Raw genomic sequence first — 13444 nt, forward strand, 5'->3', positions numbered from 1 at the left:
CATGGTCTATAAGCTTTTTGATGTGCTGCTGGATTTGGTTTGCCAGTATTTTATTGAGGATTTTCGCATCGATGTTCGTCAGGGATATTGGTAGAAAATTCTCTTTTTTTTGTTGTATCTCTGCCAGGCTTTGGTATCAGGATGATGCTGGCCTCATAAAATGAGTTAGGGAGGATTCCCTCTTTTTCTATTGATTGGAATAGTTTCAGAAGGAATGGTACCAGCTCCTCCTTGTACCTCTGGTAGAATTCAGCCTTGAATCTGTCTGGTCCTGGACCTCTTTTGGTTGGTAGGCTATTAATTATTGCCTCAATTTCAGAGCCTGTTATTGGTCTATTTGGGGATTGAACTTCTTTCTCGTTTAGTCTTGGGAGGGTGTATGTGTCCCGGAATTTATCCATTTCTTCTAGATTTTCTAGTTTATTTGCGTCGAGGTGTTTATAGTATTCTCTGATGGTAGTTTGTACTTATGTAGGATCGGTGGTGATATCCACTTTATCATTTTTTATTGTGTCTATTTGATTCTTCTCTCTTGTCTTCTTTATTAGTCTTGCTAGTGGTCTATCAATTTTGTTGATCTTTTCAGAAAACCAGCTCCTGGATTCGTTTTCTGTAGGCTTTTTTGTATCTCTATCTCCTTCAGTTCTGCTCTGATCTTAGTTATTTCTTGCCTTCTGCTAGCTTTTGAATTTGTTTGCTCTTGCTTCTCTAGTTCTTTTTAGGGTGTCGATTTTAGATCCTTCCTGCTTTCTCTTGTGGGCATTTAGTGCTATGAATTTCCCTCTACACACTGCTTTAAATGTGTCCCAGAGATTCTGGTATGTTGTGTCTTTGTTCTCATTGGTTTCAAAGAACATCTTTATTTCTGCCTTCATTTCGTTATTTACCCAGTGCTGATTCAGGAGCAGGTTGTTCAGTTTCCAGGTAGTTGTGTGGTTTTGAGTGAGTTTCTTAATCCTGAGTTCTAATTTGATTGCACTGTGGTCTGAGAGACAATTTGTTGTGATTTCTGTTCTTTTACATTTGCTGAGGAGTGCTTTACTTCCAACTGTGTGGTCAATTTTAGAATAAGTGTGATGTGGTGCTGAGAAGAATGTACATTCTGTTGATTTGGGGTGGAGAGTTCTGTAGATGTCTATCAGGTCTGCCTGGTGCAGAGCTGAGTTCAAGTCCTGGATATCCTTGTTAACTTTCTGTCTCATTGATCTGTCTAATATTGACAGTGGGGTGTTAAAGTCTCCCATTATTATTGTGTGGGAGTCTAAATCTCTTTGTAGGTCTCTAAGAACTTGCTTTATGAATCTGTTTATGAATCTGGGTGCTCCCGTATTGGGTGCATATATATTTAGGATAGGTAGCTCTTCTTGTTGAACTGATCCCTTTACCATTATGTAATGGCCTTCTTTCTCTCTTTTGATCTTTGTTGGTTTAAAGTCTATTTTATAGGAGACTAGGATTGCAACCCCTGTTGTTGTTTTTTTTTTTTTCTTTCTTTCCATATGCTTGGTAGATCTTTCTCCATCCTTTTATTTTGAGCTTGTGTGTCTCTGCACATGAGATGGGTCTCCTGAATACAGCACACTGATGGGTGTTGACTCTTTATCCAATTTGCCAGTCTGTGTCTTTTAATTGGAGCATTTAGCCCATTTACATTTAAGGTTAATATTGTTATGTGTGAGATTAATCCTGTCATTATGATGTTAGATGGTTATTTTGCCTGTTAATTGATGCAGTTTCTTCATAGTATTGAGGGTCTTTACAATTTGTCATATTTCTGCAGTGGCTGGTACCGGTTGTTCCTTTTCATGTTTAGTGCTTCCTTCAGGAGCTCTTGTAAAGCAGGCCTGGTGGTGACAAAATCTTTCAGCATTTGCTTGTCTGTAAAGGATTTTATTTCTCCTTCACTTATGAAACTTAGCTTGGCTGGATATGAAATTCTGGGTCGAAAATTCTTTTCTTTAAGAATGTTGAATATTGGCCCCCGCTCTCTTCTGACCTGTAAGGTTTCTGCCAAAAGATCCACTGTTAGTCTGATGGGCTTCCCTGTGTGGGTAACCCAACCTTTCTCTCTGGCTGCCTTTAACATTTTTTCCTTCATTTCACCCTTGGTTAATCTGACCATTGTGTGTCTTGGAGTTGCTCATATCGAGGAATATCTTTGTGGTATTCTCTGTGTTTCCTGAATTTGAATATTGGCCTGCCTTGCTAGGTTGGGGAAGTTCTCCTGGATAATATCCTGCAGAGTGTTTTCCAACTTGCTTCCATTCTCCCCGTTACGTTCAGGTACACCAATCAAACGTAGATTTGGTCTTTTCACATAGTCTCATATTTCTTGGAGGCTTTGTTCGTGTCTTTTTACTATTTTTTCTCTAAACTTGTCTCCGCACTTTATTTCATTAATTTGATCTTCAATCACTGATATCCTTTCTTTCACTTGATCGAATCGGCTATTGAAGCTTGTGCATGCATCATGAAGTTCTCGTGCCACAGTTTTCAGCTCCATCAGGTCATTTAAGGTCTTCTCTGCACTGTTTATTCTAGTTAGTCATTCGTCTAACCTTTTTTCAAGGTTTTTAGCTTCCTTGTGATGGCTTAGAACATGCACCTTTGGTCGGAGAATTTCGTTATTACTGACCTTCTGAAGCCTACTTCTGTCAGCTCGTCAAAGTCATTCTCTGTCTAGCTTTGTTCCATTGCTGGTGAGGAGCTGCGATCCTTTGGAGCAGAAGACATGCTCTGTTTTTAGAATTTTCGGCTTTTCTGCTCTGGTTTCTCCCTGTCTTTGTGGTTTTATCTACCTTTGGTCTTTGATATTGGTGACCTACAGATGGGGTTTTGGTGTGGATGTCCTTTTTGTTGATGTTGATGCTATTCCTTTCTGTTTGTTAGTTTTCCTTCTAACAGGTCCCTCAGCTGCAGATCTGTTGGAGTTTGCTGGAGGTCCACTCCACACCCTCTTTGCCTGGGTATCACCAGCGGAGGCTGCAGAACAGCAAATATTGCAGAACGGCAAATATTGCTGCCTGATTCTTCCTCTGGAAGCTTTGTCTCAGAGGGGCACCTGCCTGTATGAGTTGTCTGTCAGCCCCTACTTGGAGGTGTCTCCCAGTTAGGGTACACGGTGGTCAGGGGCCTACTTGAGGAGGCAGTCTGTCCGTTCTCAGAGCTCAAATGCCATGCTGGGAGAACCACTGCTCTCTTCAGAGCTGTTAGACAGGGATGTTTAAGTCTGCAGAAGTTTCTGCTGCCTTTTGTTCAGTTATGCCCTGCCCATGGAGGTGGAGTCTAGAGAGGCAGTAGGCCTTGCTGAGCTGCAATGGGCTTTGCCTAGTTTGAGCTTCTGGCTGCTTTGTTTACCTACTCAAGCCTTAGCAATGGCGGACGCCCCTCCCCGTGCCAGGCTGCTGCCTTGCAGGTTGATCTCAGACTGCTGCACTAGCAGTGAGCAAGGCTCCGTGGGTGTGGGACCTGCTGAGCCAGGGAGAGAATCTCCTGGTCTGCCGGTTGCTAAGACCATGGGAAAAGTGCAATATTTGGATGGGAGTGTCCTGAGTGGGAGTGTCCTGGGTGGGAGTATCCCGTTTTTCCAGGTACAGTCTGTCATGGCTTCCCTTGGCTAGGAGAAAGAAATCCCCCAACCCCTTGCATTTCCTGGGTGAAGTGATGCATTGCCCTGCTTTGACTTGCCTTTTGGGGGCTACACCCACTGTCCAACCAGTCTCAATGAGAGGAACCAGGTACCTCAGTTGGAAATGCAGAAATCACCTGTCTTCTGCGTCGATCACACTGGTAGCTGTAGACCAGAGCTGTTCCTATTCGGCCATCTTGGAACAGAACTTATTTTTATTTTTTACCACCAATATCTCTGCACCATCTGGGGTCTGCTGGATCATACAGTCTTAGCAGCCAGGCTGCTTGCACCACAGCCTAGACCTGCTGAGGGGTCCTTTCTTTCTCTGAGCCCCACTCAAAGCTGGCAGCTGCTGTGTCATGCAGTCTGTGGACCAGAGCCATATCCCAGGTGTATTGCCCCCACAACCCAACCTAATCGGCACTGGATTGGGGGATGCAAGATATAGCAAATTGTCTTTTCCTTAGAAGGAGATATCCCAGCATGCCCCTGACCTCTGGGTCCCTCCAAACTTCACCGCAGCTCCCAGACCCAGAATCTTCAGAGGGCTTATCTGCCACCTCTGGAGCATATGTGTCTTACCAAGACCTCCTATGTGCTAGCCACCCTGTGCTTGTTCTGTCCAGTCAGCGTGGCAGTGTTGCTCTCTTTCCTCTCTTAGGCCCAACACTGTCACAGCTAGGTTGTTGCTGGGATTCGTATTTTGTTATCGACTTAGCATCCAGAAAGAAGAGTTGCATGTAATGCCTGTAGGGGGAGGGTGCCTGCTGCCCTGTAGGGGAGAGGCCTCTGCAGCATCTTCCAGCTCAGCCAAGTGCAAGCCCAGAGGGTCCCAACTGGGGGACTTGCAGGTAGGTTGTTTGGACTCAACAATATCATAGGCATTCATCTAGAATTCCCCATCTCAGTTTTCAGAATGTCGGGTTTTCTCTCTCAGGGCCCAGACCTGCATACTTCACCTGCCTTGGCTGAGATTTAAACATTTCCAGCTCTTAACTCTCACAATTAGACCTTGGAAATTGGAAACCCACAGCTTTCCATTGTGTCTAACCATCCAATTCAGGTGGTGGCGAAGACTGCTTTGTACCCACTAGGAAGGCCCTGTTGCTCTCACACTTAGCTGGTAACTGCTTGTTAACTGCAGTTCAGTCTCCCATTATCCTTATGCAGGGCATTAGTGTGACTTTAGCAGTGACTAGCCAACTCCACTGCTTTTCTGGCGTTTTTCCGCTGAATCTGCATTATTGCCTTGGACATGAAGCGTATCCCTTCATTTGGACATTTTCCAGGTCACCATCAGTGTAATCTTTAGCAATTGAGCCATGACCTGTGCCAGGGACTACCCTCCTATCAGTTAGGATAGCATCCTCAACTGCAGAGTTGTCTGTGAGCATGTACCAGACCCCCCATCCCACCACCTGCTTTCTCAGATCATTCTCAGGGCCACTTGGGTTAGTCTGAGTCTGAGCAACAGACACCAAGATGGGATCACAGTTACAGGATTTGATTAAGGATACCACCCACCTATGTGAAAGAAAAGGGGGTAGAGAGACTACTGGGGAGGCTGAGAGAGGCATCAAACCACAGTGCAAACCTGACCCTTGCAGTGGGGAGGAGAGGGGATTGGGGTGTGAGCAAGCTCTCCTGGTCTGCCATGAGGTCTAAGGGAGATTCAGCAGAGCCGTCAGGGAATTCTTGTCTTTAATTCATCTTTGTCAACTTTTCTCAGTTATTTCGTCCTGCTTTCTTGCTGCAGACTAGTTTTGTCATTCCCCATTTCATGTGGTAGGAGTTATCCATTTCCGTAGTTGAAGAGAGCAGTCAGACCAAGCTGGATAGCATAGTCCCACCTCCCAATTCCTAGGGAAGGACCGTGGCCCAGTTTCAGCCATGTCTGGGATCTAGTTCACAGCTACGGGAACCAGGTTGTCTCTCTCTAAATTGAGATATTTGCCAGAAAAGCCGGACAAACTACAGACCTAACACTAATAAACACTTTATATAACCTCTAATAGTCCTAAACATTTCATTAGCAATATTGTTTTATTCTTCACAGACAGACTTCGAAGAATGATTCAGATGGGTCATAGTTCTTCCAATAAAGGAATCGAGACGTACTTAAGTATTCTGTTGGTGACTAACTGGATTAGTTCGTTAAATGTTTGTTTTTGTAATTGCAAAGTATTTTCAAGGGTAATCACTGATCCAGCATTTTTTCCTTTGACTCTTCCTTGCTCTTCAATTTATTCAAAGCTGAATTAGTGTTAGAGAAGATAAAAACTGTCTGGGAGAAGAATACATTTGTTAGAGTACCGCTATGCTTTGGATGTGGTTTGTCTCCATCAAAACTGATACTGAAATTTGATCCCCCAGTGTGGCGACGTTGGGAGGTGTGGCCTAGTGGAAACCCTTATGAATAGATCAGTGCTTTCCCTGTGTGGTAAGTTCTCACTCTTGTGGGGATGGATTACTTCCTGTGAGAGTGGGTTGTTAAAAAGAGTCTGGCTTCCTTGGTTTCTGTTTCTTCTCTCACCGTGTGATCTCTTTGCCTACACCCACTGTCCTCCTATTTTCTAGGAGTGGAAGCAGCCTGAGGCCCTTACCAGGTGCAGCTGCCCAGAATCACAAGCCAAGTAAACCTCTTTTCTTTATGAACGACCCAGTCTCAGGTACTCTGTTATAGCACCACTAAACTAAGACAAGTAATTGGCACTGAATTTGAAAGCCATAAAAATCATTGCTACATGATTAGAACTTTAAAGAAGAGCTGCAAAGCCCTCTTTTCTGAAGTTGTAGACAGGTAGCATGGCCTCTGTCTGGTGTCTTTTGTATTTATACAGGCATAGGAGCTCCAAATAGAGGTTTAATGAACGTGAGAAATGAAGGCTGGGGATTAATTAGTCAAAGCTGAAATCCTGGAACAACAATGTGTGAAGTACCCCAAGGGAAGGCCAAAGAGAAATATGTATGTAAATGTCTCTGGCTGTACAGTCAGCAAACATTTTTTGAATAATCAGGTTGTGTCGAGGACTGTTCAGGGCATGGTGGGGAACACAGAATTCATGGACTCAGTCCCAAATTCAGGCAGCTTGTAGTTCATCTGGGAAGAAGACAACTGTCAGTCCTGCCTCTGCCAGGCGTAGAGACTCCTGCAGTTTGCTTGGGATGGTAAATGGGGAAATGAATGAAGTGCCCACATATTTTCCCTTCCGAAGCCCTCTCAGAGCTCCCTGTTGTTCTAAAATAGAGTGTATTTATAGAAAATGTGAGGTATAGTGAAGCCAACAGGTTAGGAGACAATGCCATAGAAAAGATAGCTTGTTACCACAGTTCCCAAGAGGAGGGGTCACACCACACCACGCAGGGCCACATAGGAAGCCCAGCATCCCTCAGGAGGCAGAGCGGGAGGGGGAACTGTGGACCAGAGCCTTTTTTGTGGTTTCTGTGGGAAGCAGTGTACGAAGCAGGGGAAGCAGACTCAGGATTGGCGGGTTTGAAGTTTTGGTGGGCTGTCAGCTTGAGGGCTGTTTCTAGTTGTCTAGTAGTTTGGCCATGGGGTGATTTGCAGTGGGTAGTGGCTGGGAGTGTTAGAGCCTCATGGAGGAGGTGATAGGTATGTGGGCTGTGGATTGGTTGGTTTGCATTTGAAGAGGGCCCTCTTAGGTGAGTTGTTTTCCATCTATTGGAATTAGTAACCCTGGGAGGATGGCACCAAGCTATCCACCCCCATGATCCAGAAGCTTCCCACTAGGCCCCACTTTCAACACCTTAGATCACATTTCAACATGAGATTTGGAGGGGATAAACAAACTGTATCAATAATCTTGTGAAAATGAAAATATATTCCAGTCATTGAATTTTCTAGTATTGTATGAAGATGAGGCTGGTTGTATGATTAGGAGGTTTGAAAACTCTATAAACTTCTTAATAGAAAGTTGAGATTTTATTTACCATCTTTTTTTTTCTCACTGCAACCTCTGCCTCCTGGGTTCAAGTGATTCTCCTGCTTAAGCCTCCTGAGTAGCTGGGATTACAGGCACCCACCACCATGCCTGGCTAATTTGTTTTTGTTTTTGTTTTTAGTAGAGACGAGGTTTCACTGTGTTCGTCAGGCTGGTTTCGAACTCCTGACCTCAAGTGATCCACCCACCTCAGCGTTCCAAAGTGCTGGGATTACAGGTGTGAGCCACTGAGTCCAGCCTATCATCTCCTTTTTGAAGAGAGGGGTGGGAGGGGTGAAAGGGATGCCTAGGATGTTGGAGAAGGCTTTCCTGAAGTGTCCGGTGATCCTTAACTCTTATTTAAGTCTGAGGCACTGGCGCTTGGGGAGATTTTGACAGGTGTTAATTGCCTGGCTGGCAGTTTCAACAGGGGAAAGCCTCCCTCCCCAGTGTTCATATTTGTAGATCTTTTCTCTTCAGATATTCCCCAGGAAGGAATGTTCCAGTCTTTTTGGATGGGAGTAAAAGCCAGGCTGCCTGTGTTCTAGGAGCCAAGTGGAACAAGGGGTCAGGGGAGCTGTCTCACCAGTCATTGTAGACTTTGATTTAATTTCCTGTTTCCAGTACATTTCCTCCCCCTACCTTTAGCTATGCCTGGAGTCCCAAGTTCAAATTCTTTAATTCACCTTTCTTTTCCAGAGAGTAAAACATCCTGGGTTGGGTGGAGGAGGGGCAGCCCAGGAAGGGAGAAGGCATTCTTAAATGGAGTTTTAAAAGCCACCCCTCCTGTTTTATCTCCCCTCAATTCCCGTTTTGCACTTACCTGGTGCCTCCTACTCCTGAGCCCTTTTGTAGGGAGGGGGAGGTTCTGTGGCTCAGGTGGGTTTACTTGCTTGGGATGGTAAATGGGGAAATTCACCTGCTGCCCCCAGTTAGCAGTCTAGGTGTACCAGAATGCCAGAGGTTTGTCTAGGTCCAGTTGCCTGCCACACAGAAAGCCAATCACTGAGACAATGAGTGTTGTCAGGGAAGAAAGCTTTGATTGGGTGCCATAGCTGAGGACATGGGAGATAAGCCTCAAATCCATCCTCCTGACCTACTAAAATTAGGGGTTTATATATCAGGAAGAAATGTAACCATACATTTAAAAAACAGGAATTAGGGAGAGATAAGGAAGGGGAGTTGGTCAACAGGAAACAGGTGGTCTTAGGCAGTCATGATGGGTGAGGAGTCTGACTTCTCATGGTCCAGATGAGATGACCTAGGAAGTTTTAGTTTTTTAATACTACCTGGAAGTCCTGATGGATGGTTGCTTGAGAAAGCAATTCAGATAAGACAAATGTAACTTGCTCAGGTTTCAAGACTCAGAGGGTCAATTTCTGTGTTTATTCAAAGAAACCATAAACACCAGTTCTGTGGGACAACTGGGGTGATGTCACAGTGATGGCCTTTCCTGTCTCTTAATCTGGTTAAGTGGCCTCAGGTTTGTGGCTTTTGTCTCCTCTCTTGCTCTTGGTACATGTGGACTTTCTGCCTTTCCTCTCTCTCCTCATTTCAGTGAAGAGAGAAGTCAGAAATATGGCATGTATTATTTTTCTATAAAGTGAGATTATACTGTACATAGACCTTCAGGATCTATAAAACTCACTACAGTAATTCACTGTTTGTTGCATTTTAGCTGATTCTGTCACATAGAAATTTTAGGATAATGAAAATTCCTGGAAAATTATCAATTTTCAAGGGAATTAAAATTCCAGATTTGTTAAAATGTGAATATGAGCTTATAAAGAATGTCTTTTCAATTTTCAGATTGTGAGCCATGCCTTTGGTGAAGAGGAACATTGAGCCCCGGCACTTGTGCCGGGGAGCTCTGCCTGAAGGAATTACCAGCGAACTTGAATGTGTGACCAATAGTACTCTTGCCGCTATCATACGCCAGCTGAGCAGTCTGAGTAAGTCATCTTTTTTCTGATTACCAGTGACATTACCTTTTTGTTAGCAAATTGATTTTAATAGTTAAGTATTGTCCAAAGAAGAGATTGCAGCTTTAAGGAAAAGATCCTTTCTCCTTCTGTATGTCCCAGTGTGAAATTGACCACTGCACCCATACTGGGCTTGTGATGCTTAACTTCAGGCAGTGAAGATGTGATGCTGTTACCAACTCAAAAATTGTTAGATAAGATCAAATGTGCAGATTTAAAATAGTGTTAATTTTTAAAAGCTTTTGAAAATGAAGATAATTGGTAGTTTTTTTTTAAACTACCGATTATGATGAATTATTTGTTAAACTTGAGTAGGACCAATTGTTTTGTTTTTTAAGTGTAGTAGATTGAAAACTAGTTAACACCTGTGATATGCCTGGCACATAGTACCTACTCAACAAATATTTGTTGATTGAATAACATCCCAAATGAACCATAGTGTAAAGCCAAACGATAGATTTGCCGATTTTAACCAACTAAAAGTTAAAATGCAGATACTGACTTCCACATTGAGGTGAACAGCTCAGCTGATTATTGTATGTATGGTACCAGGTATGTATTTGCACGCGTAGATGTATGGCAAATGCAAGCATAGGAAGAAAAGGCTGCTTCTTATTCTAATTTTGAATATTAACATTAAATATCCGAAGAATATTTTATAAGACTCAAATATGCATGAAAATGCTTTTTCCTTCAAAGCTTTTTGAAGTTGCACTATTTTTCCCCTAACTTTTACATTTATTTCGTGATCTCGTTTTCTCACTTCATCCTACTCCTTTTCAGTTTAGATGGTTTATGTGGCATTTTTGGTGACAGGTTTTCACAGTTAAATTTTGCAGAAACTCTGTTAATAACTAGAAAATCTTCCATGAAATGTCCCATATTGGTAGCCTCAAGCAAAGGGCAAAATTTTTTTAACTCAATTACTTTTATTTATTTTGAAGAAACGCTGCAGTTAAGTATTGGTTTCTTTAATAGAATTGTACTATATTGTTACTGATATATTTTTAATAATATCTATAATCATTAGCTAAGGCAAAAGTATGTAAGGAAATTACATAAAATGTTTTAAAATAAAATTTTTCTGGAATCTAAGCTCTATTATAATTGATTTTTGGTAGTGGCTACTGATAAAAATATGCAAATTCACATAATTACATGAAGACTCCTTATAAATTATTGAAGGGTAAAATTGTTTTTGTTTGTGTTTATTTTTGTAGGAATGCTTTTAGTCTTTTGTTTTGATGGCTGAAATGCCTGTTGGCACAAAGTGTAAGTGATGAAAGCCAACATAACTGTCAGAGTTTTAATAATCAATCTGTATCTCATGCTATAATATTCAGCGGAGTGTTGTATTAGTTGTGTTTATGGTGTTTGCTTGGCCACAGTCTCCTGTAAGTGAATCTGCCCACACAGTATGCCTTGTTCTACATGGCCCTTCTGGTAAATTGAATAGTAATAGCCCCTCCAGATATGTCCATGTCCTTATCCTTGGAACCCGTGGATGTGGTATGTTATGTGTAAGAGGGAATTAAGGTTGCTGTTCATCCTGGTTTACATGGTTGGGTTCAGTATAATCCACAAGGGTCCTTTAAATGGGAAAGGAGGGAGGTAGAAGAATCAGCACCAGGATGACGTGATGTGGGAAAGACCCAGCTGCCATTGCTGACTTTGAAGATGGAAGAAGGGGCCATGAGCCAAGGAATGCAGGCAGACTCAAGTAGCTGGAGAAGGCAAGGAAATTGATTCTCTCCTGAAGTCCCCAGAAAGAACACAGATCTGCCGGTACCTTAGTTTTAGCCCAGTGAAATTCATTTCTGACTTCTGCCATCCAGAACTGTAGGATAATCATTTGTGTTACTTTAAGCTGTTAAGTTTGTGGTAATTTGATACAACAGCAATAGGAAACCACTCTAGCTTTGGTTGTGTTTTGTACCACCCTATCCACTGTAGCCTCATGATTGGACCACGGGTGGGAACCTGCCTAGTGGATAGTCAGTTCTGAGTTAGGCTACTGCAGTGCATCTCAGCCTGGCTTCTCTATCAGAATCACTTGGAGAACTTTAAAACAGGATGCTAGGAATCACCCCAGAGATTGTGCTTCTGGTAAGCACCAGAGGTGACCCACAGAATTAGATACACACGTGTCTAGATTGAAACAATGAGCTGGGTCAGTCAGATCCTTTCAGGAAGTTCGAACTAAGAAATGCAGTGAATTTGCTGGTCTCTTATGGGACCTACAGCTAAAATGTCATCTGGGGCTGAAAAAGCCATAATGACCACCTGTTAGGCAAAGTTGTGGGAGGGGGCAAAACCCAGGAGGAAACTGAAGGAAGCCAGTTGGTGAGGAAAGGCAAAAGAAGGATGTACAAAGAGAAGCAAGAGCGTGAGCGAGACCGCGAGGCCCACAAGGTGGAGGCAGCAGCTGTTTCTAGACCTGCCCAGGATGGCTTTTCCCTCCCATTTGCCATACAGGACTTGGGTGTCCTCACAGTGACCCTTCCTCACTTCAGGTTCCTTGAGTGCATCTGGGGCTTACAACCCAGAGAGCCTTACAGAAGGCACAGTGATATATACTGCCAAGGATGTAATTTTGGAAAATGAAGATAACTGAGTGCAATGAACTGTGTCTCCCAACAATTCCGCATTGAAATCCTAATCCTGATTGTGATGGTCTTTAGAGCTAGGATTTTGGGGAAGTAAGAATTCATGAGGTGGAGTCCTCATGCATAGGATTAGTGCCCTTATTAAAAAGTCCTGAGAGAGACACCTTGCCCCTTTTGCCTAGTGATGCCATAGCAATGAGGCACTGTCTTGAAGAAGAGAGAGCAACCCTCACTAGACATCAAATCTGTTGGCACCTTGACTTTGGAATTCCCAGCCTCCAGAATTGTGAGAAATAAATTTCTATTGTTTGTAAGCCACCTACTCTGTGGTCTTCTGTTATAGTAGGTCAAATTGCCTGTGACACTGAATTACTGATTGGTGATAGAATATCAAAGTAGATTATCTGAAGTTTATGAGTGTTTATTCATTCAGCTCCCCTCTAAATACAGGAGACAGCAAATAACTTTGAATTGGGTTCTACTTAGAAGTTAACCACATTTATAATTTAAAAAATACTTGGTAAGTCACATCAACAAGATTATAAAGTAGGAAACAGATATGCAGTTATTACAACCTGCTGTAAGACAGCACTAGCACATAGTAAATGACATTAATGTTTTGCATGAATCTTTAGTTGTTTGTGGTTTCCCACTGGGTATTAATATATTACAGGGGATGAGGAAAGTTATATGCAAATGTATATGAGCTCAAGTTGTTAGGAAGAATAAGAGAATTTAAAGGAATGTTTTATGTTATTTTTAAATTTTGTAATAATTCATCAGGTATTTAAAGAGATTTAGGAATGTATGAACCTATAATATTAAAAGTCTTCTTTTACAGTGTATTCATTCCTATGATAAAGTCAAGACATAATCATTTTTAAAATTCCTTTGAGGACCTACCTGGCCATTATTCAGTGGGTTCAAATGAGAATGGATCATCTGAATCCTTCTCACTTCCCTGCTCACCCCCACACCTGTGTCACTCGCCTCCCACCCTTATCTCCACTCCCCACAGTAGAAAATCATTTTCAGGTACAGATTGCGATAGATGATGTATAATTATCTGCTTCCTATAAGTGATACAGAGGGGGACTAGACTTTCTTTACATGTGTATCTTAAGGGAAACACCAGCACAACTTAGGGATTTGCCTTGAGCCTACACTGGTCATCACTGCTTGAGCAGCGGGGACTTGCCCTGGGAGACCTACTGTGAAAACCAGGGCACCTAATTGTTCTAGGGAAGGAAAAACAGACCAGGACTCCACAGGGAGTTTCTTTGG

At 42.7% G+C, this 13444-nt stretch overlaps 1 protein-coding gene across 26 annotated transcripts in view; it reads left to right on the forward strand.

Annotated features, from left to right (window-relative positions):
* Positions 1 to 13444, forward strand: part of WASF3 (WASP family member 3) — a 136448-nt gene that overhangs the window by 81686 nt on the left and 41318 nt on the right. For 17 of the 26 annotated variants that reach the window (XM_074021745.1, XM_045377376.2, XM_074021748.1 and 14 more), the window contains one exon: positions 9382 to 9524. In XM_074021745.1, the coding sequence (XP_073877846.1) occupies positions 9392 to 9524 (133 nt within the window). In that variant the 5' untranslated portion in view covers positions 9382 to 9391. Of the gene's footprint in view, positions 1 to 6004; positions 6072 to 6208; positions 6301 to 9381; positions 9525 to 13444 lie in introns of all 26 variants that reach the window. The other 9 variants (XM_065533085.1, XM_074021749.1, XM_045377373.2 and 6 more) reach the window with 3 other exon arrangements.

This window comes from Macaca fascicularis, chromosome 17 (assembly GCF_037993035.2).
Source record: "Macaca fascicularis isolate 582-1 chromosome 17, T2T-MFA8v1.1".
Classification (NCBI taxonomy): Eukaryota; Metazoa; Chordata; class Mammalia; order Primates; family Cercopithecidae; genus Macaca; species Macaca fascicularis.